We start from the raw sequence: 23,968 nt of genomic DNA on the forward strand, positions 1-23,968 counted from the left end.
TTATGTCGCTGCCATACAAGATATCATTAAGGTAGATAGATTCCATAAAATACCCTGGTTGAGCTCGATCAAGAACCTGTTGATTTCTTTAGAACTTGGTGAATTTTGGCACCATCTCGCTGCAGGCCTAACCTATTATACGGGGGCACTGAAACAACAGTACTGGGCATTTATGTTACAGAGGGAGGAGCAAAAAGTTGCCGACACCACATTGACGGGGGACTTTTTGACTTTTAAAGCAGTTCATGGTTTAGAGAAGTACTGGGACCTGATTATGGCTCCGTTAGATAGGAAGTTATACCAACAATTCATAGCAGGCACGCTCCCCTTAAAGCCATTCTCTGCATAGTTGTTTTGATCAGACTCAGAAAATTGCCCATTCTGTACTGACCAAGTGGAGTTTGTGCCATGTGCATGCCCGGCTTACACCCAGGCTTTCTCTGCTTGTTTGTAACCCATCTGTAGACAACTGAGCACTTCTAGCCACTGTACTGCTCTGAGGCTATTAAGAACGGATTCGACCCCGCTATACACTTGTGCAGTAGCAAAAGACTTGTGTCTGGTGTGGGTGAAAAGAAGAATAGGTATTAAATGACCACGTCTTGCCATTGATTTTACAATTGTGATATATTAGTGCTTGGTGTTATTAATCGTAATGTTTGTGCTATTTCTAAATATGTGAACTAATTTCGTATAACACAATGTTTTAAAATGAGCTTAGTCTGTTCCTTGTGACATTTCTCCAATAATAATGAACTGGGTTTTATATATTTTTATTTATTGTATTTTAATGACAACTTTTATGGCTTTGCTGAAATAAAGAAATACTGTATTGGGATTTTCCATTTACACAGAATTTGTACCTTATTATAACTCATGTAAAGTACTCTTGAGGGTCACTTAAAGTAGTTTTGAAGAGATCTCAACCTCCAAGACCTGCAGTTCTATACATCTATATATAACCAACCTCCAACAATGACAACTATTCAAAGAAGTAGGAAAGTGCTTTTAAGGCTCACATTTTAGTATTCTATGGGAGTTGTCACCGTAGTGCTCTTTCATTGTTGGCGCAGTGCTGATTCAGCCAATTTACTTCTTGGCTAGGGTGGAGTTCTCTTGAAATCTCTTTTATATCCTACTTCAAATTTCGAGTACAGAACAAGAACACATGGCGACATGATCAACTTGACCGACTTTCTGCATCTAGGCCCACCCTATGCACTCTGTCTTATAGTAGGCCACTTGAAATTGGGTCTCCGAAGCTGGTGGTACATCTGCTTTCCAAAATGCATTATTGCAATGCATAATAAGTAAGACTCATACCCAGCACCATATCCAAACCTATAACATGAGCCTTAGGGTCACTGCTCATTTTCTTGGCTTTAACCATACTATGTTCCCCTACGGTATCAAAAGCAAAATTCACACTGTTCATTAATGCATTATCCAATCAGCACTGCAAAAGCTTCCCCTGTATCCATGTCCCTTAAAATACACAGAGAGAAGGATTTCCAGAGGGATCTCTATAATACTTTCTATATCAGGTTCGCAGTAATCCATTTACATGGCAAGCAACCCCCACAGTGCACTATAATGGCGAAACTAGTCAGTCGCTGCACATGTAGGACATGCCCAGAGGGCCCACGCCATACTTCAGTAGCTAAGATCCATTTATGCTCTCTTCCACTGTTGGACACTTATGTGCACTCTCTTTTATATTCATCACAACTTGCCCCTTGTTCAGTTGCACAAGGGAACGCCTCTCACAAAGGAAGAGAAGTTTACATCTAGGCAGCTTCAGTGGCAAGTGATGAATGGAGTTACACTGTCATTGTCTAGTATCTAGCAGGAGAGGTCAAGGTACACAACGAATATGGGATAAGCAGCCGATCTGCACTCCACAAACTAGCAATCCAGGCACCAGAACAGTAACATATCTCACTCCACCATTACTAGGTAGCTAACACTGACAAGTTATAGGAAGGACGGGCTACCATTCCAAGGGCAAGCAGGCTCACTTACCTCCCACCCTTCATTTTATTATGATACCAGTTCTAAAGTGTGAAGTTATGTGATTTAATTATTTCTAAAACGGGCTCTGTCTGTCGGAATATCTTTTCCACAATCGTCCCATTCATCCTGACCCACCCTCATGAAGCAGCAACATCACCACGGTCTAACACTACTGAGGCAGGATAGTAGGGTGACTGATTTGTGTTGCTCAGTGAATATCTTTAAGTTTCCTAGACAGCATCTTATTACACATTCTCCAGCTTGTTCAATGCACCTACACCTCAGGCCATTTATATCTCTGAGTTCCACTGCATGGGCCATGGACCTGCAAATTGTTAAGGAAACACTCCTTGCAGGAGGTCTAAATGTCTCCCTAGTTTGGACAATCAAGCAACACTACTCTTACCATTAATACTCTAAACGATGTAAAGGATCTATAAAAAAAAAGAAAAGAAAACTGAACTGCTGGTGTTAGGCAACACACACACAACCCCACACACTCTCACACACACAACCCCACCCACACACACACACACACGCATATATATTGCAGACGCAGTCCTGATAGCCAAAAGCGCCTATTCCTCTCTTCTCCAGGAAAGCGAGACCAGGAACGGACCACCACAAAGCAGGTACTATTTTCAGTGCTTTATTCCAATATCGGCAGACATGATGCGTTTCGACCGGGAACCCCGGTCTTGATCACATGACATGCCCGACCCCCTATGTGATTATATACTGTTTCATTGAACATTGGCTCCTCCCAACCAAGTCATGGAGGTGAACAACAGACTATAAATACTTAATAGTGATGTAAATTAAAAACCATTGCAGACAAAAAATCAGATCTAGGAAAATCATTTCAATAAATAATATTGTTGAATCAATCCATGTTTGTCCAACATTAGGTTCCTTTTTGTATCACATATGTGACTTAATGTATAAATACATATAGGAAATGTTGGGCAAGTGCCCCTAGTATAAATATCCAACCCTTAAACCCGCAAATTCAAATCAAACAAACAACAACTTATACTAAGTAATCTGTTGTCAGGCAAAGTGCTATGGGCTCATAACAGTATGACAGAAAATTTAATTAATTTCAAAAACAGTGTGTGTTAAAAAAGTGTGACAAAAATGCAACTCCTTCATTAAATGCATGAATAGCTTGCCGTTTTTGGAGAATTTTTTTTTTAAACATGAGGCAAATGCTAAGGACCGCAATATTTCTTGCAAAAATAAAGTGCTTAGTGCAATGCAAAGCCAGAGAACATAGATTGACTAAAGTGTCAATGCAAACATTTATTCAAGACTGTCAATGTATTAAATGCATATCAATTGATAAGACTTGTGTACATTTGTGAATTCAAGACATAACTCAAGTACAATTTGTAAAGAAACCAACATAGTTAAGATAATGATCTATAGACCAAAAGTTAAAATCCTGTGCAAACAGCAATCAACGGACCTCCCACTCAACAGACACCAGATAAAAACCAGTAAAACCAGAAAACTAGTAAAACAAGTTAAAATCCAGTAAAAGTAAAGCTAAAAGTCCATATAAAAACCATCTACACAAAACTAAAACTTCAATCCATAAAATTATCATCATAATATCAAGAGCATAGCAGTAAATACAGAGATTACATATTCATAAAATGTTGTATAAATCTTCCCCCGTGTTTAAATCGTTCGGCATTTTGTTGTCTAGCTGTACAATGTTTTGACTTTCAAGTTGTCGCAATTTTTTCTCCCTGTTGCCGCCTCTAATGGACTTTGGAACGGCATCTATTACAAAATATTGAAATTATGTGATTTACTTATTTCTAAAACTGGCTCTGTCTGTCGAAATATCTTCTCCTCAATCTTCCCATTCATCCTGACCCACCCTCATGAAGCAGCAACATCACTAAGATCTAACACTACTGAGGCAGGATAGTAGGGTGGCTGCCTTGTGTTGCTAAGTGAATATCTTTAAGTTTCCTAAACAGCATCTTGTTACACATTCTCCAGCTTGTTCAAAGCACCTACACCTCAGGCCATCTATATCTCTGAGTTCCAATGTAAGGGTCATGGGCCTGCAAATTGTTAAGGAAACAGTCCTTGCTGGAGGTCTAAATGTCTCCCCAGTGCAGACAATCAAGCAATACTACTCTTTCCAGTAATACTCTAAACTATGTAAAGGATCTATAAAAAAAAAGAAAACTGAACTGCTGGTGTTAGGCAATATACACACACACACACATACATATATATAAATATATATATATATATATATATATATATATATATATATATATATATATATATATATATATATATATATATATACATATATATTTATTTATTTTTACTTACGATGGCATGCTTAGGACGTCAATGTAATCCCCGCCTGGTGAATCCATTCCTTGAACTGGAGTACCCACTGAATTACTTATCTGGGATGCCCTTCTAAGATTTTCCTTTTCTAGAACTTCGTGCAGTCTGATGATTTGCCCAGGAAGCAAAGCCAACCGGGAGGGCACAGACAGCTGAAAAAAATAAGAGCATTGAATCAAGAGTTGAGTCACCGGACGGAGGGAAGTCATTGTTTACAAGCAGTTGTATCTCACTACCCCCAACATCCCACAGTCAGAGAGGCAACTCTCCCACTGATGAAGACACCTCTTCTTTCTCAATGCATCTTTGTTCTACTTTTTCCATGTCAAAAAATACCCTCTCCCCAGTAGCGTAGCAAGGAAGGAAAAGGCCCAGGTGCTAGCAAGGAAAATTAGCCATTCAACTGCTGTTGGGGATAGCAAAATGCAACAATTATCAAGGTCCAATAGGACCCTTCGGTCTCTGGACCCCCAGAGCTGTATCTACTTCATCAATGGTAGCTACACCCCTGCCTCTCTCCAATAATGTCTATCTCAACTTTGCAATATCGACCACTGTGGGTGGTACTTTGAAGTCCATGCTTTATCCGGTGACGAATTACAGACTTGCTTGTCTCAGACTTTCAGGAATTAACTCTAGTTTTAATATTGAAGCCACCATCACTGGGTGCAAATTTCCAGCCCTTAGCCGGGTCACCGCCAGTCTGAAGGCAGCAGCAACCGTGAATTGGCCAATGGGGTTCCTGTGGGCCCATTGCATTTGTATTAAAACAGGACTACCAATTATAGGACAAGCATTGGCAAAGCCAATAGGTCTAGCCTATGCAAGAGCCACTGGCTTTGCAAATATGTTTTAGCTATGTTGTACACCAGCATGGCTGCTGTTAAGCATGACTACAAGTTAGTGGGGTAAAGAAGAGTGGAGTGTCATAACCTGGAGCAGAGTGAAATGTTATGGAGTGGCGTAGAGAGTCGCAGAGTGCTGTAGAGTAGAGTTGAGTTGAGTTGAATGGAGTGAAATGAAGTGGCAGAGAGTGGAGTGGTGCAGAGTGTTCTGGAGGGAGTAGAGTGGAGTACAGTTGAGTGGCATGAATGGAGTAGAGTGCCAGAGTGGAATAGAGTGCTGTACAGTAGAGTTGCATAGAGTGTCACAGAGTGGTGTAGAGGGTGTTGAGTGGAGTAAAGTGTTGTAGAGTGATGTAGGGTGAAGTAGAGGTTGTTGTAGAGTGGAGTGGCATACAGTGGAGTAGTGTAGGAGAGTGGAATGGCATGGAGTTGAGTAAAGTATTGTAGACTCCAGTGGCATAGAGTCAAGAGGCATAGAGTGTCAAAGTGGAGTAGTGCATCATAGAATAAGTGGCGTAGGGGGAGTTGCGTAGAGCGTCGTAGAGTGGAGTCGTGTTGTAGAGTGGCATAGAGTAGAGTAGAGTTTAGTGGAGTAGAGCGTCCGTCAGAGTGGAGCATCATGGAGTAAAATGACGTAGAGTGGAGTATGGTAGATTGGACTATAGTGAAGTGGCATAAAGTACAGTGGTGCAAAGTAGATCGGCGTAGAGTGCATTGGCTTTGAGTAAAGTGGTGTACAGTCCATTGGCGTAGAGTGCAGTGACACAGAGTAGAGTCATGCAGAAAAGATTGCAATGGAGTAGAGTGCAATGACGTACAGCGGAGTGGCATAGAGAAGATTGTTTCAGAGTAGAGTGAAGGGTTGTAAAGTGGAGTGGTGCAGGGTAGAGTGGAGAGATGCAGCGTAGAGTGACGTAGAGTGCAGTGGCATGGAGTGTACTGGTGCAGAATAGATTATAGTGGCTTAGAGGGGAGTGATGCAGAGTAGAGTGGCGTAGAGTATAGTGGCGCAGAGTGCACTGATTCAGAGTGCAGCAGAGTGGTCTGGAATTGAGTGGTGCAGAGTAGAATGCAATGGCATATAGTGCAGTGGCACAGAGTAGAGTGACAGAGCGGCATTGAGTAGAGTGGCATTGATTTTAGAGGCAGAAAGTGCAGACTTGCAGAGTAGAGTGTCAGAGTGCAGTGAGGTAGAGTGCATTGACATACAGTAGAGTGGTGCAGTGGCGTAGAACGAAGCGGTGCTTAGTAGAATAGGGTAGAGTGTACTGGCACAGAGTAGAGTGCTGCAGAGTAGAGGAGAGGCATAGAGCGTGGGGCGCAGAGTGCAGTGTCATAGAATGCAGTAGCGCACAGTAGAATAGAGTAGCATAGAGTGGATTGGTGTAAAGTAGACTGGCGAAGAATGTTGTAGCATAGAGTATAGTGACGTAGAGTGCAGTGGCATAAAGTGGCATGGAGCAGAGTGGTGCAGAGTAGAGTGCAGAGGCGCAGAGTAGAATGGTGCTGAATAGATTGCAATGGAGCAGAGTGCAATGGCGTAGAGTGGAGGGGCATAGAGTGCAGTGGCATAGAGAAGACTGTTTCAGAGTAGAGTGAGGGGTCGCATAGTGGAGTGGTGCAGAGTAGAGTGTAGCAGAGTAGAGTGGAACGGTGTAGAGTAGAATCATGTAGAGTGTACTGGCAAAGAGTGCATTGATGTAGAGTTAAGCAGAGAGTTGTAGAATTGAGTGGTGCCGAGTAGAGTGCAAGGGCATAGAGTGCAGTGGCACGGAGTAGAGTGACAGTAGAGCAGCATTGAGTAGAGTGGCATTGATTTTAAAGGCAGAGAGTGCAGTCTTGCAGAGTAGTGTGTCAGAGTGCAGTGAGGTAGAGTGCATTGGCATACAGTAGAGGGGTGCAGTGGCGTACAATGCAGTGGTGCATAGTAGAGTAGGGTAGAGTGTTCTGGCATAGAGTAGAGTGGTGCAGAGAAGAGGAGAGGCATAGAGCGAAGTAGCTTAGAGTGCAGTGTCATAGAATGCAGTAGTGCACAGTAGAATAGAGTAGCATAGAGTGGATTGCTGTAGAGTAGATTGGCAAAGAATGTTGTGGCATAGAGTATGGTGATGTAGAATGGACTGGCATAGAGTGGCATAGAGCAGAGTGGTGCAGAGTAGAGTGGTGCCAAATAGATTGCAATGGAGTACAGTGCATTGGCATAGAGAAGATTGTTTTAGAGTAGAGTGAGAGGTCGCACAGTGGCATGGTGCAGGGTAGAATGGAGCAGTGCAGGGTAGAGTGGAGCGGTGCAGGGTGGGGTGGAGCAGTGTAGAGTAGAGTGGTTTAGAGTGCAGTGGCATGGACTGTAGTGGTGCAGAATAGATTAGAGTGGCATAGAGTGGAGTGATGCACAGTAGAAAGGTGTATAGTGGCATAGAGTGCATTGATGTAGAGTGCAGCAGAGTGGTATAGAATTGAGTGGTTCAGAGTATAGTGTAATGGCACGGAGTGCAGTGGCACAGAGTAAAATTACAGTAGAGTGGCATTGATTTCAGAGGAGGAGAGTGCAGTCTTGCATAGCAGAAAGTCAGAGTGAAGTGAGGTACGGTGCACTGGTATACAGCAGAGTGGAGCAGAGTACAGTGGTACAATGGCATAGAATGCAGTGGTGGGTAGTAGAGTTGGATAGAGTGTATTGGCATAGAGTAGAGTGGTGTAGAAGAGATAGGAATAGAGTGAAGTAGCATAGAGTGCAGGGTCATATAATGCAGTAGTCCACAGTAGAATAAATTAGCATAGGGTGGATTGGCGTAGAATGTTGTGGCATAGAGTATGGTGACGTAGAGTGCACTGGCATAGAGTGCAGTAGAGTGGCAGAGACCAGACTGGTGCAGAGCGGAGTGCAGAGGCGCAGAGTTGAGTGGAATAGATTTCAGTGGCAGAGGGTGTAGTGTTGCAGAGTCGAGTGGCGTAGAATACATTGGTGTAAAGTGCAGTGTCATATAGTTCAGTGGTGCAGAGTTGAATGTTGTAGAGTAGAGTGTAGTGGCATACAGTGCAGTGGTGCAGAGCAGATTGGCATAGAGTGCAGTGGCATTGTGTACTGATTTTGAGTAAAGTGGTGTGCAGTGCATTGGCATAGAGTAAAGTGGCCTAGAGTGCAGCGAGATGAAGTGGAGTGGCGCATAGTAGATTGCAATGGTGTAGAGTGGAGTGGCATGGTTCTATGACACAATATCAAAACCAAAAATATTGTGATACAGAAATATCATGTCAATAATATTGAGCACAAAAATATTGTTTTCCTATACATATATTAAGTACAAAAATATCGATAAAAATTTAATTTTACACTAATATCGAAAAATATATACAAAAATAAAGTGTTTTACTATATGTCGTTTAAAAATATCGATAAAATATAATTTTACACTAATATCGAAAAATATATACAAAAATATAGTTTTTTACTATATGTCGTTTAAATAAATACAACTTAAATATTTTAACATAAAATATTAATAAAATATAAATTAAAAAATATTAAAAATATATACATTTTTAATGAGTTAAACAAACACACACATATATGAAAGTGAGTATGGTAATACACATATATATAATCTTAAACTATTTAAAAAATATATATTTTTTGTCCAAACATTCTTTATTGAGTTTTCAGGATGTTGTCATGTTCCAACCTTCACCATACATAAATGCTATTGAAAAAATCAGTTACTTTTCTCTTTAGGTTTGTCTTGTGTGACTGCTTAAGCTAGTCTTGCTTCCAGGTTACCAGAACCGTGCATTCTGGGACCTTGTACTTTTGCTTTTTATATCTTGATTTTGTCTATGCTTGTTGTTTGCAAGTTCCCATGATAAATTGATACCTTTTCAGCATAGGCCTTAGAGAACAGGTGTTTAAAACTATAAAAAGGGCGCACAAAAAAAATGATATCCATGCTCTCCTAAAAAATTAAAATGAAAATGCAAAAAAATAAAAAATCTAATGCACTTTTTGTGTGTGATTTAAGATGAAAATTGATTCCACTCTTTTACAGGTCATCTTCCCTCCCGCCCTCCCAGGTTACTTAAGCGGGTGCCTCTAATCCACAGTAGCTGCTTACTTCTCCCCTGAGGCGGAAGCCGGGGTTCTTTGCTGTCCTTTCTTGTTGTATGATTAACACGTTATTGATTTGAAAAATAACGCGCATTTTAACAAATGTGAATATTTTAGCCAGTACTATTTTAAATACTTTCTTCACCTTGGCGCGAGACTTGCGTCGCTCCGAGGCTGCTTTTGAACCACCCTGACACAGCGCTGCTGTTGCTAAGCGCTAGAAACTTGTCTGCTCGATCCAGCTTGGCCGCCATCTTGTGTTGGGTAAGGCTGCCGGTCGAGTTGTTCCTCCCTCCCTCCCTCCTCCACTCCCCCTGAACATGGTTAAATACAATGGGCTATCCGGTCCGCGCAGCGGGCGGGCGCAGCGGGCGCGCCGAAGGCGCGCCTAAGGCAAGCCCGTCTGCGCCCGTCCATGCCCAGCAGCGCCCAGGGGCCAGGCCCCCTGCTCCACTCACGGATGACCTGCCCTTTCAGATCAGGTATGCCCCCGATCAACTAAAATCTCTTATGCCCAACCTAAAGGCTTTATGCTGCCACTCCTTGTATCTGGATGAACCTGTGGTAAAGTGTTCCCACTGTCAATACACACTATGCCCCACACTGGAGCAGCACGAGACTGGAACCCCTTTTAAATTGTTCCTTTTAAATTGTCGCTCCCTGTCCAAACACACGGTAGAAATGGCAATCCTCCTTGAGGACATTAACCCTGACGCAATTTTCCTTACGGAAACTTGGTTAAAAGACGATGTTAACCCTGACATTACCGCCATATTACAAAAAGGATACGGACTTCAAAGGGTAGACAGGGTAGAGGGCAGAGGAGGAGGATTAGGCATACTTTTCAAGGACTGTTACCAATGCAGAACCAGTCCTGCGATAATTTCTTCTTGCGAGAGCATGAATTTTGCACTTGACCTATCCCCTACATTAACCGTCTCGGGCCTACTCATCTACCGCCCCCCGGGCCAAATGGGCGACTTATTGAATCATCTCCCTTCTATGGTGCCGACTCAGCGGTCTCTGTGCCTCACTTCACAGTCCTGGGTGATATGAATATTCACCTAGATGACCCCACGGACCCCCTAGCTATCACCTTTCTGAGTAGTCTCGCAGCCCTTCAGATTGTCCAGAAGGGTTTTGAACCTACTCACAACAAAGGCCACCTACTGGACGCAGTTCTAAGTAACGACCAGAGACTCAATACTGGCAACCCAGTTCCTCTCCCATGGAACGACCATTTCCTGGTCCCACTCCTTTGGCACATACCTAGCCCCCGCTCTGTGCCCCCGATCCACATTAAGAGGTAGGGACTGGACGAAGTTACCCACAGACCTATGGGTGGACTCACTCTCTACTACCCCTCGACACACTGGGGGTGACGTAGATACACTCTACACTTATTATGCCAACTGGTTACAGTCCACCTTAGATATAGTCGCTCCTCAAAAACCCCTTAAGGAGAAAACCAAGTCCAAAAAATCTCCGTGGTTCACCCCAGAGTTGAAAGAGCTAAAACGCATCTGCCGGAAACTGGAAAGAACTTGGAGAAATACTCTCAAGGAACAGGATAAAAGTAGCCATCGAGAGGCTATCAAAAAATATAAAGCTAAGATTATATTGGTACAAGCTCTGTTCTATGAGGAAAAAATTACTAACTCTGCCAATTCCTCGAGGGAACTATTTCGGATAGCAAAATCCTTAATTAGTACCCCCCCTATCTTGCAAGACCCCCGAGAAGCCCAAACTCGCTGTGATACTCAGGCAGAGTACTTCTATCAAAAAATCCAAGCCATTTCCTCATCTTTCGTTCAGGTCAGCCAACATCTAGTGGAAACTGATTCTGCTCCTCCACCCACCGGCTGTCAACTAGCTGAATTTCCACTACTAGATGAAGACCTGCTTAACTCTCTTATGCTGAAAGTTACAGCAGGTTCCCCGTTAGATCCTGCTCCCCCACGACAGCTCTTGAAAATTGCGGACACCATTAGACCAGTAATTTTAAACATTGTAAATAGGTCAATCACCTCAGCAAAAGTTCCAGACATCTGGAAACGTGCACAAGTTAAGGCTCTGCTAAAAAAAAACAACCTCGACCCCAGCAAAATGACTAACTACCGTCCCATCTCACTCCTCCCTTGGGTGGCTAAGCTGCTGGAGAAACATATCAACACCAGTCTTATGTCTTATCTGGAAGCGAACCATCTGCTCCATGATTCTCAAGCTGGATTTCGCCCAAAATTGGGGACAGAAGCGACACTGTTGACTGTAACAGAATTAGCCCGAAGGCACATGGATCAAGGCGGCACCACAGCAATTATGCTGTTAGACTTAAGTGCCACCTTTGATACCGTGAACAGTAACATCCTCCTCTCCCGATTAAAACTACTCGGAGTGACGGGAAGTGCCATCTTATGGCTACAATCTTTCCTGGAAAACCGAACTTTCCAGGTGGTGGAGGGCGACACCCATTCCAAAACCTGGCCTCTTAATCAAGGTGTGCCTCAGGGCTCCTCCCTGAGTCCCACGCTTTTTAACGTTTATATGCAACCATTGGCGGAGGTTGTTCACCCTTTTGGTTTTGAAATTGTGACCTATGCTGATGACACTCAGCTCGTGCGAGCTCTGAATCAGCCAGGTCACACTCCATCGAACCTGAGTAGTTGTCTAGTAGCAGTTACAGATTGGATGGCCTCTTCCCATCTAAAACTTAATGGGGACAAAACTGAACTGATGTTCCTGGGGAACACAGCTCCCCCCAGCCCCACTCTACTTTGGCCACCCTGTATGGGTTCCTCCTCTGAACCAAAAAAGCAAATCAAAAGCTTGGGCATGTGGCTAGACAATACCCTTACTTTCAATCAGCAAGCCACCATACTGTCCGCCACTTGTTTCGGGCTGATGCGCATGTTGCGGAAAATTCTACCTCTTCTCCCTTTTCAGGCCCGCAGGATCTTGGTCCAGGCCATTGTCCTGTCCCGCCTCGATTACGGGAATGCCCTTTATCTGGGTGCACCGATAAGCACACTCAAAAAATTGCAAGTCACCCAGAATGCAGCAGCACGTCTACTGCTAGGCCTCCCCCGCAGTCACTCAGGCACTACTGCCCTTAGAAATTTACACTGGTTGCCCATCCAAGCCAGAGTAAAATTTAAAGCGATGTGCATAATGCATAAGGCCATGTGGAAAAATGCTCCCGCAATGATCTGCTCCTTAGCCACTCCTTACCATCCCCAAAGATCATTGCGTTCAAGCACAGCCTTCTTGGCAACAACACGCAAAATCAAACGGGCCAGGTGGGGCGGACGCTCCTTCTCCCTGAATGCGGCCGTGACTTGGAACTCTTTACCCTCCTCGCTCCGGAATGAGCCCAATCTTTTAAAATTTCGAAAAACCCTTAAAACTTTTCTTTTCTCCACATAGTTTTACAGTCTCCCAGAAGTAAGCAACCTCAGCGCTACGAGGCCTTCGGGTAGTAATGCGCTCTATAAAACCCACTTTCATTTCATTTCATTCATTTCATTTTCATTTCATTTCATTTCTTCCAACCGTCCAATTTAAGAGGTGTGCCGCAAAAATAACAAACCTGCAGATAATCCCAGAACATCTGCAACAATCTAATGGCAGATCAAAGTCTTCTCCCTTACTCTTTGTTTCTGAAGTTACTCACCACAAACAATGTTATCTGACTACCACCTGAAAGTCCACTCAGTTTTGTTTTGAAAGGAAAGTTTATCAGCAAACTGTTCATAGTGTTTCCCAGAGGCAGCTCAATCTGCCAAAGTGGTGGTTATAACCGGAGCAAGACAACAAGTGGCACTGATTCTTCTTTAGGACAGCCATTTTGATCCCTATCGTTTGGCCAGGGCTTTAATTTGAAAACAGAATGCAAATTCGGGGTTGTAGTGTTGGTTAACCTCCCTGAACCTACAGGACTGACAAACTTCATACATTGGGGTCCGATTCTTTTTTAAAAAAAATGTAAATCTGCACCCACAGGTTTACACCCTTACTCAAGTGCAGACTTAGCAATGTTTTGAATACATAAAGTCTGCAAAGTGTACTGAGTGCCTTTGAAAAGTTTTATGAATTCCCAAGTAGATGCTTGCAAAGACAGAACTTCACGTGTTATTATAAATAATGTACAATTGCACTTGTAAAAATGCCTTTGTATTAGTGCAACTGCACTTTTATTTTATCCACAGTGAAACTACTTCCCCTATAGTTCACCGATTTCGAAAAAGTTCATTTTCACTGGAAATTGATTTCCTTTTGTACTTGAAGGGAAAACATCTCCGGCTGACTCCTGTACGAGAATCGGCCATGAATTGATGCCCAAACCTTCAGGGCATTCCTGCCCCAGAATGCAGATTAGATAAAGATTCACTGAAAGACCATTACGCAGGAATATATTCACACCATAGTTCAGGTAATCTATACTCTATACTAATATAATAAAGAGAGAGCCCAAACCTTTGAGGCGGGTAATCTCAGGAACCACAGCACCAATCACAACACCCAATACAGCGTTGGAAAGGGCAGTTGCAGCAGAAGGACATAGGCTATGCAGATGCCCACCATATATATTTAAAAGGTAAAAGAACCATGCCAGCAAAGTAGTCCCTTGTGGGCGTGTTTGCGTTGTGCTGTGGGCGTGTGCTGGGGGCGTGACAAACTCCTTAAAATACACCAACACCCTTAAACACTAAACCATCTTAACCCTATAAAATTTACCCTGTACCCCAAACCTATCCCTAAACCCTAAAAATACCCCTGTACCCCAAATCCCAGACCTAGCCCTGAACCCTAAAAATACCACTGTACCCCAAAACCCAAACCTACCCCTGAACCTTAAAATACCCCTGTACCCCAAAACCCAAACCTAGCCCTAAACCCAAAAAATACCACTGTGCCCCAAAACCCAAGCCTTCCCCTGAACTCTAAAAATACCCCTGTACCCCAAAACCCAAACCTACCCCTGAATCCTAAAAATACCGCTGTACCCCAAAACCCAAACCAACCCCTGAACCCTAAAATACCCCTGTACCTCAAAACCCAAACCTAGCCCTGAACCCTAAAAATACCTCTGTACCCTAAAACCCAAACCTAGCCCTGAACCCTTAAAATACCCCTGTACCCCAAAACCCATACCTAAAACTACCCCTGTACCCCAAAACTATATCTGAACCCTTAAAATACCCAAACACCTCAAAACATATACCCTCAGTACCCCAAAACATATACCACTATACCCATACTTACCTTATCCAAACATTAAAAAAAAAACATGCTTTTACCATTCATGCATTTACAACGAATTTCGTTGTAAATGTATGCGTGGTAAAAGCATATCAAATGTAATGCCATGCGTTATAATGGCATTGCGGAGTCATGGTACTTTCGTAATCAAAGTATGCGGAGTGATGGTATGCGGAAAGAAAGTTGCGGAGTAATGGGTGTTTACCCTCCCCCCGTAAGGCACGGCGGCCCACATCTCCAGCAACATACTCATATTCTTTCACCACCGATTTGAAAAATGCACAGGTCTCTCTCATTGATGGCCAGCACCGACATACACTTTTAGACACACTTCCCGCCACAAGTTCTAGTGCTGCAAACTTTAGAGCTGGGGAGCTACGTTCGAATCTCGGCATCAGCTCAACATCCTGTGATTCCAGGCAAATCGCTTTGTCTCCCCGTGCCTACCACAAATGAATGTGTTTTTCTGTAATGTAAATTGTGCTCATGCCATGTTGTCGAGTTCGCACTATATAATATTGCAAGGAAAAATAAAGTAGGGAAACTCGAGTTCACACACTACTGAAAGCGCGCTCTTAAGTGCATCAGCAGTGCACTGTGAATCGGAGCGTTTCACAGGCCTGTCACAGATAAGAAATGCTATCAAAAAAAAATCCTACAAAACAATATACTACTGGCCGGCAGCAATTCATACCCGGACAACGTCGGGACGGGCTGCTAGTATTAAAATAAAATGTATGCATGTACGTGATATCATCAAAAAAACGGCTAATGCCTATCAGGGATTCTACCCAGAAACTAAAACATTCCATTGTAACCCAGCTGCTTAAGAAATTGACAGCTCATCTAGAGATTCTGGCATATTACTGGCTGCTTTTTGGTCAACCTCCCAAAATATTTATTCTTGAAGCAGTGGTTTCAGAATTACCTGGTTATCAAAAACTTTCCTCGGGGATTTATAGTTGGGGTTCGTACCATGCTGGGGTATGACATCAACATTAAGGAACAAAAGAAACAAACATTTCAGGGCTACAAAAAAAGGACCAGGACTGCACAGAAATACTTCTACAGCTGCACAGTGCCAGGGGTACCATGAACTAAGTCATTCTGCTTACGAGGCTGATAAACTTGTGTGATAACAGAGTTTGAAAGCACTTACAGGTTTAAATCCTTCCTCTTAAACTGAATCTAGCATGTAAAATTAATTAGACCCTTTCTACTAAATTAAAATGTTTTAGTGCGCATCACAATGCTTTTGCCTCCAGTCAGTTTCTTCAAAAAAATCAGGACACATCAGTGATCGTCTCCAACCGCTATATTTTCCACTATCACTTGTATATCGACAATAAGCAGACTTACATTGAGGTACGAAGGACCAGAGGAATGTCCATGTTGTCAATGGATTGCCTACTGCACGCGCCATAAGGGTTGTTAATGGGTCTGCTTGAGGGCAATAAAACTGAGATCATGCTAGTTGCTGGAAACCTTAATTACACCCATTGAATTATTATTACGCCTTGGGTGCCCTACTCTCAACACCCACAAGCAAGTCCAGGAATCTTGGAACTAACTTTGATTCAAAGTTGTTAATTATCCTGCAAGTAAACATTCTAACATGGATTGTAGTGTTCTTGCTCAGTCTCCTTCGTTAGATCCTCCTTTACTACAATGGAGTCTACAGTACAATACTGTCTATGAGGATCACCCAGAAAAAACTATTACAAATCTTCAACGAGAGAAAGTCTGATGCCTCATGCTTGTCTGAAGAAAAGCAAGATAATATTTCATACGTCGTTGCACAAAGGCACTCTGGATTATCTACCTAAACTCCTTCTCCCATACTGTCCATTCTGACGCCCAAGGTTATCTTCCAGACACTATTACTTGCTGCTCCTCTTGAGATTTGAACAGTAGTTTGGTGAAGGCCTCCACACTCTCAAAGGCCAATGCTTGCATCAAACGTAGCCACATGAAGGAGTTCAAGTTGTCAAGTTGCTTACTTCTCTTGCCCCCCCTAAAAAAAAACATCTGCAAGCAAGGACCTTTTTGCAACAGTCAGGATATCCTGGGCAGGATGAAAGTTCACTTTATGAAATGTTTATCATTCACCTATCTGGTGGCACTAGTCTAGTTTTTTTCAAAAATGCAAATAAATTGGCCACGCCATCACTCAAAGGCTACATCAGCCTTTCAATAACCCCTTCACTGTGGGGGTAATTCCCGCGCGGAGGGAGAGGGTGGGGCTGTGGCGCCGCGGTGCTCATGACGAGCCCAGCTCGTCATGAGTCACAGTAGAGTTGTGCTCATGACAAGCTGGGCTCCTTACAACTCCGCCCACTGACTAATTCGCCCGCACAGGCGGAGAATCAATCGCGAGTGGGCGGATCGCTGCAGTTATGACGAGCCAGCACAGCTCTTCTGTGACTCATGACGACCTGGACTCGTCATTGGCATGGAAGAGGCTTATATGAAGCCTTGGCAAGGCAGCTGAGAAATGCAACTTGTTTTCCTCCCTGTCTGTCACAAAATAAACACCGCCCTACTTTCAACAATCCCTCCTCTCGATATAACCTGTGCCCTTACAAATTCCAACGGCTCCTCATGTCACTTATAACACCTGTGGATCAGAGTATCACTTGTTGCCCAATGCATGGCAGGGGACCAACTCTAATAAATTATACTTGTCAAAGCAATCTATTAAATGTTCTCGATTTGGTTTACATTTTGCAACCGAATTACAAATGGGTGTGTATTGTCCAGCAATGCTTTAAAGTCCACATCCAGACAAAGGCTGGTATTTGGGTGGAGATGAGGAATGCCGAAAATGCAGCTATAATGTAAACAGGAGTGTAGAGATTTCATTTGTCAAACAACTGGGAGCACAGACCGGGCCTTCATTCTTAATCATACAAGGCACTTCAGTGAGTGGAAATAAAAGAAATGTCCTTCAAACTTCCGAGTGGCACAAGGTGGAAACCAATGCACATCTCCAAAGAAGCTACGCCTTTGGTAACTGACAGACATGCTGCCTGCAAGAACCTTTCTAGATGGCATTCGAAGCAGAAGCTGTTATAAGTGTTGTCTTCAAAACTGCTAAATGACTGCTGATTTCCAATACAAACATCCAGTGCGAATCTGGATTACTCCACAAGCAATAGGGAAGCGGGTAGTTTACCACGGGTTAGTGCAGAAACTACCACCGCTGTTGCATTGAAGCGGCATGAATAAAAGGAACTGTGTAAAAGGCACACATCCACAGAGGATAAGCCTATGCTCGTCTCAGAGTCGCATACTGCATACGAGCTTATAAGGGATCGAGGAAGAGGTGGAGCTCAGACACACATGCACACAGGTACTGCAGTGAGCTGATTATCGTGGTCAGAGTACCGTCTTTGTTTAACGCTGTGCAGGCTAAACATAAAAAAGTTTCCCAAAAGCATATGAAAACAGTACTTGGTCCTCGGGAATCTGATAAGTGCAAACACATGAGGAAGAAATGGGAAATAGCATTCTACAGCCAATAGAAACAGAGGAAAAGTAAGTGGCAAGCACAGGAACTAATGAAAAGCAGGGGGCGGGATGCAAGTCCCTTTTAAGATATATATTAACAATATATTTCACAAGCACAGCGCAAGCACTGTGCTGGCAAAGCCTAAAAAGTCACATTTGTTACAAAAATTACCTTCTGTATCGGACAGTCTATCAGGCTTCCTACATTCTTTCCTCCACCCCATACCACCAAGGGGAAGAGGCTTCACAGGCTGGACCCTCGTGGAGCTACTACATCCATAAAACTAAAGACTTCAGATACGACAACCATCTTTTACTGGCAGCAAGAAGAGACAGGCAGTGCAGAAGAGGACTCTGTTTTAGTGGATTATCCTTTGTATCAAAATCTGTTACCCCTGCCAAAAAGGAACCACCAGTAAGAATCCCACTCTACCAGAGTGAAAGCATCTTTCAGCACTGTTAGAGGTGTGCCAATGGTAGAAATATACCGTGCAGTGACAGGGGATGTCCCTGAAAGATCTGGAAAGCATTACTACTTGGACTTGGATGTGGGAAGGAATTACAGTTTTGGTGGCACCGTGCATCAGGCCTTTCGGGTTAGACCATTTCTTCAGACACATCACCTGGAAAGGGGGATTGCTGAGTTATATACTCAAAATATGAGCAATCAGTAGGTAGAAGTATGTATCAGAAGAATAAGTTATTCACCTTCAGTAACAATAATTCTGAAGGATACTCTATCTACCTGGATATTCTTCACCAATACCACACCCTCTCCGTTTTGAAAGATGACCTTAGCTGCCTGAATAATAATGTTCAAAATGTGAACTCTTTCACTGGATCTTCACTTCGATTGAAGCTCAGATCATCCCTGCAAAGGGCTCAGAACAAATGCTTGAGTAAGTGACATCAGTGCTCAGGGATGGCACTATATGGCATCAGTGACGTCATGCGGCCAAACTTTGGAACACTCTGCCGATGGCGATAAGAACTACCTCATCATTGTTGCAATTTAGAAAGTTGTTAAAAACTTGGCTATTTGACCAATGATTACTCTTCTCACTGTACCACTTTTGAAATCAGACAATGTTCCTATTGAGACAAGAAGTTGAGCTACAGCGCCAAGACACCTACGGGTGTAAGTCGCGCTTTATAAATTGCAAAAATAAATACATAATAAATGTCTGGGCAATACCTGGTGCAGGGACAGAAATGATACTGAACAAGAAAACTGAGCTCTAACTCTAGACTCCAAAGCAGATCCAAATGGAACTGCACAGATCGACTACATTATAACGTCAAACGTATTCTTTCATTTTAGTTATTTGACACACCAGAATCTGACATCTCCAGTCACCATGGCCCTACATACAGTCCAGGCCAGCTACTCAGACATCTGTGAATATCCTAGGGGAGACCTCAGGTGAACTAGCCAGCTGGAGTCACCGCTGATTCTTGAGAAACGTTTAAGAGCACACTCTACAGCGTTCTGCCAAAAGATCTAAAAATAGCAAACAAACGAGGAGGGTTGCATAATGCAAGGCAATCTGGGACAATGAAAATGAACAATTAGCCTCTGAGCTGTAGCAGTGCACCAATGAAAGTATCTTCCACAGCACCGAGCATGCTCTATCAGCGCTCAGTTCACAGAACTGAGCACCTAAAGAATACAATGTGTAAATATTTGGTGTTACTTGGGTTGAAAAATGAGGGACCTGTAAAATGCATGTTCACTGCTTCAACCTTAATTAAACTTGAGAAAGTTGACTTTCTTAGGCCTTGACACACAGCGACAGCTGAAGGACACTCAATGATTTATTTTCAAGCATCCCCTCCTATACTGTCCTTCATTCATAGACTCGGGGAATGAAGTCTGAACATACCGGAAATAGACGGTCTGACCACTTCCCAAACATGATCTTACACTCACAACACTGAAGACGAAGACAACACATATTACATCTTCAATAAATTAGCTCAGAGGATACTGGGTATTGATGATCAGTTACAGCCCCACCTGAGTCTGGAGGTCCTAGCCGTGCCCTGGCAACCCTAGATTACTGGCAGTGAAAAATGGTGTAAAGGCACTGTCTGCTCTTAATCATAGCCTACACTGTGCCCCACTCCCAAGCCTGAGAGAAGCCTCATACTGACTGCTCCTGGGCACAGGCAGTACAAAAAGGGCCAAGACTCAATGGCAGCCCAATAATCCAATATAACGCCAGAGAGAAAATGTGAGTAGCATTAAAGCAACACATACCCCTCCCCAACCCAGGCAGCAACAAGGTATGTGATAGCAGGCATTCTGATGTTTCTATTTCAACAACATAATTCCGATATTTCTGATGTATACTGATGGAAGCAATGCTAGATGTTACATCTCCTGGGACAGTATTTAAAAGTGGTGCTATTTCATCGGGCACAAGAATTTTGAAGGTCCTTTTCTGCTGTGGTATGGCGATTTCTTTTGCTGCACAAACATGTTTGCTGCTGTTTACCTCATGTTTATATTGGGTGCCCAGTCTCATATATGGTCTTGGACAACATGATGGAGAAAGTCATTATTTCCTGAGTTTCCACTCAGTATTGCCTCTAATTATGTATTTAAAGCCAAAACATGCAGAAACATGCCTTGAAATGTATGGTCTTGTAAAGATGCAGAGCACTGGAAAAAGTGACATAAGACCTAGTACATGGGCAGTTCAGTTCCAGCATAGGCATGAAGGGCAGCACCCAGCAAAAACTACACACGAAGAAAAGCCCACTGTTTTCAAAACTAGTGTTCTGCAAAGACCAAACAGCTATTGTGAAAGAGAAGAATATATTCTATCTACAACTGGGGAGTGTTGAAAGCAGACAGTTATCGAATTGCCCACCACTGCTGAGGAGGATTTATTTTTGTTGGAAGGGACACCTTTACAATCATTGGTAGGTGGCAGCTGGTCAGACTCTTCCACTTGTATTCATAAGTGATCACAGTGAACCAAATAGTTTCTGCCCATTTAAAAAAACAAATGTATTGTTTACCTTACAGGGCGCCCTTTAAGTCTGAGCCTTGCATGGCTTACGTGAAGCATTCTGTAGAAAGCCTGAATCAGCCATAAGAGTCACTTCAGTACTACTATTCACAGGAGGCAAATGTTGCCTCCTTATGGAAAACTCACACCTCAGGCCGACTTACACTAATCGGGCATTCACGTTACCAGCACATTGTAGGATTTATTTTGACAAGATTTGGAAAGAATCCTTTGACATTTATAAAACAAGCATTTACAATGCAACGGTTTCGCCTTTGCAAAAGTTAGAGCTATTGGCATTGTAAATGACAACATTTTTATTTATGTGTTGGTTTTGAAAACAGATAAATAAATGACATTGTCATTTACAATGGCAATAGCTTAATCATGGTCCCAGAACGTGAACATCTGCAATATAATAATAAAAAGCACTAAACAGTTCTCATAATAGTGCAGTGAAGTCACATACAGATTTGAAGATTGACTGCTGCATTAAAAAAGATATACAATAGTGGACTCTGTCATACAGTTTCCTTAAAAAAACACCTATATTGTCTACTTTCTGAACATCCATCCACCCACACACAAATGCATGAATTAAGTTTTCCAAAGTGTGCCCAGTTTGCTGCCCACCTAAATGCTCCCAGCAGCATCTCTGTTATTGCTTATATTTCTCAGAAGCACGTGGCTACTTTCAGTGAAGAGCGAATACTGTCAAGTGAAAAAGAAACATGAGATTTCATAGCCCTGGGATAGAATATTTTTAAGTTGACAGTGGTGATACAGCAATGGTGGCTGCTAAAGCCGGAAGAGAGCGATTCACTCTGCACGTGCCCACAATCGACATCCCAGAATAAATAAACCTGCTATGTGCGGAGCATTTTATTCGAACTAAAACGTGTCCAAAACATGAAATCATTGTCAAATCTGAGGCATTGCACTTCTATCATGATAACCGGCGATTGCGCTGCCCGCTCTTTGTTAACTTATTGTTAGTTTGCTGGAAAACATACACTTAAAAAGACAAAACAATGATCACACACACTCGAAACCTTAACCCAGAACTGTAACCTCGTGTTCCCCTACTAGCAGTGCCAAAAAAACTAAAGCCCCGGTCGTTACCAGTGGACCAGACATGGTCATTGTCTTAACTTCCCTCGTGTCAACAACCACATGAGAATTATGAGAAACATTTGAATACTTGCTAGCTGTTGTATCCTTTCTGGCTATTTCTGGATAAAAATCTAATTTACTCAAACTGTTCGGAGGGAGTTTGCTTTAAAAACAGATCTCTATTTTATTTTTAAAAAAAAAACAGATCTCTAAACACATCTCAGCTGAATCATTGAGCTATTTAATCTTCAGAACAAGACAGCCTAAGTGTTACCTGAGCAGAATCTGCAAGGCTGAAATATACAATTTAGCAAGCTAGAACCCTTACAAGAATGAGTGGCCGGCTGGGTATAAACAAGCACAGGCAACACACAGATTTAGAGTGCGACGGCCTGTTCCATGACCTTGCTGGATATTTTAAAATAGGGATTCCCTGAGAGTCCGGGCTGTCTGGAGCATTCCGCCGACCCCCCTTCCCATTCACAGCCTGGCACCGCCGCAAGCACAGCTCAAAGAACGAGCGGGTGACAGTGCTTCCACCCTGTGCTCTTTCACTGCTGCTCGCAGGTCCCAGGAGTGGGCGTCTGACGCCTGCTCTGCTCCGTCTACAGTCGGGAGCGTTAACAATACAGCCTGTCCAGGCGGCAACAAGAACTAAGTAAGCAAACGAAGAAAGCAAGCGTGCTCTGCCTGGTGCACCGACCCACGTGAGGTTGGCTATTGATTTACCTTTTCCGCCGCAGTAGTTTAAGGGGCGGTGGCTTGAGGGCTCTCTTTTCCGGGGCGGGATAGTTCTTTTAACCAACCAATCACAGGATAGGTGAGGCGGACCAACTCCTAAGCCCCGCCCCGTGCCGTGCCATAGCTTGTCAATCACTTCGAAGTAGCTTTCCCACTGCCTCTCGCTGCTCCATATGTTGAAGTCGGATACTCTGGAAACCAAAGTTGAGGCAATTTAAGATCTTCTGTCGGGAGGCGGGAGGTAAGATCCACTTTGGGGAGCCCTCCGCTTGATGCGGGAGTTTTCGCATAGATTGCATTTTACGTTGCTAGGTGCACGCAACCGAGGCATGATTTTAGCCACGCTTTTCTGACCATTACACTATGTGCGATCCTGTGTCCGACGAAAGCATGTTTCTGGTGTGTTCCTGCGGTGCATGTAACGATCTGCATGTAACGATCAGCAGGTAACTTCTTCTCTATGTCCTCACATGGTATACAAAATAACGGGTCTAATTCAATAAATGTTGTTTGTTTTAAAGTTCATACTCTTTGAGATGAGTTTTGTGCAAATTATGGACGGACTTTTGTACGAGCGGTCAGTAAGCGCCTTGGACCTGAAGTAGGCAAATCCAAGCGATCGTGCCAAAAAAGCATCCCTTGCATTTATTTTGTTTAGGATTCCAACCGGGGGGGACTGGGATGGTTCAAGCAGCCCGGTCAAGACGCGGATACAGCTCAATAATAATAAAAAACAAGTCAGGTCCCGGGCCGGCAGCCAATCACAGCGCGGCCTGGGGAATGACGTCACGGGGGTGTCCCGGGCCGGCAGCCAATCACAGCGCGGCCCGGGACACACAGCAGCAAGGGGCTGGGCTTAAAAAAAGACCCAGAAACGCCCCCGAATCGCGTTTTCAGTGGGAAAGACTGATTGACAACGCTGTCTTCCAATGGCTAGCCTCCATTTATGGAGCTAGCCAATGGAAGAAGGGGCGGATTCAAGTCCCCCA

General features: G+C 43.4%; 1 protein-coding gene across 1 annotated transcript in view; it reads right to left on the reverse strand.

The window, feature by feature from the left end:
• Positions 1 to 23,968, reverse strand: part of STAP1 (signal transducing adaptor family member 1) — a 512,237-nt gene that overhangs the window by 210,910 nt on the left and 277,359 nt on the right. Inside the window, exon 5 of the mRNA XM_086961918.1 lies at positions 4,372 to 4,544. Coding sequence (XP_086818044.1) covers positions 4,372 to 4,544 — 173 coding nt within the window. The remainder of the gene's footprint in view (positions 1 to 4,371; positions 4,545 to 23,968) is intronic.

The sequence above is a fragment of the Lissotriton vulgaris genome, chromosome 3_1, assembly GCF_964263255.1.
Source record: "Lissotriton vulgaris chromosome 3_1, aLisVul1.2, whole genome shotgun sequence".
Lineage (NCBI taxonomy): Eukaryota > Metazoa > Chordata > Amphibia > Caudata > Salamandridae > Lissotriton > Lissotriton vulgaris.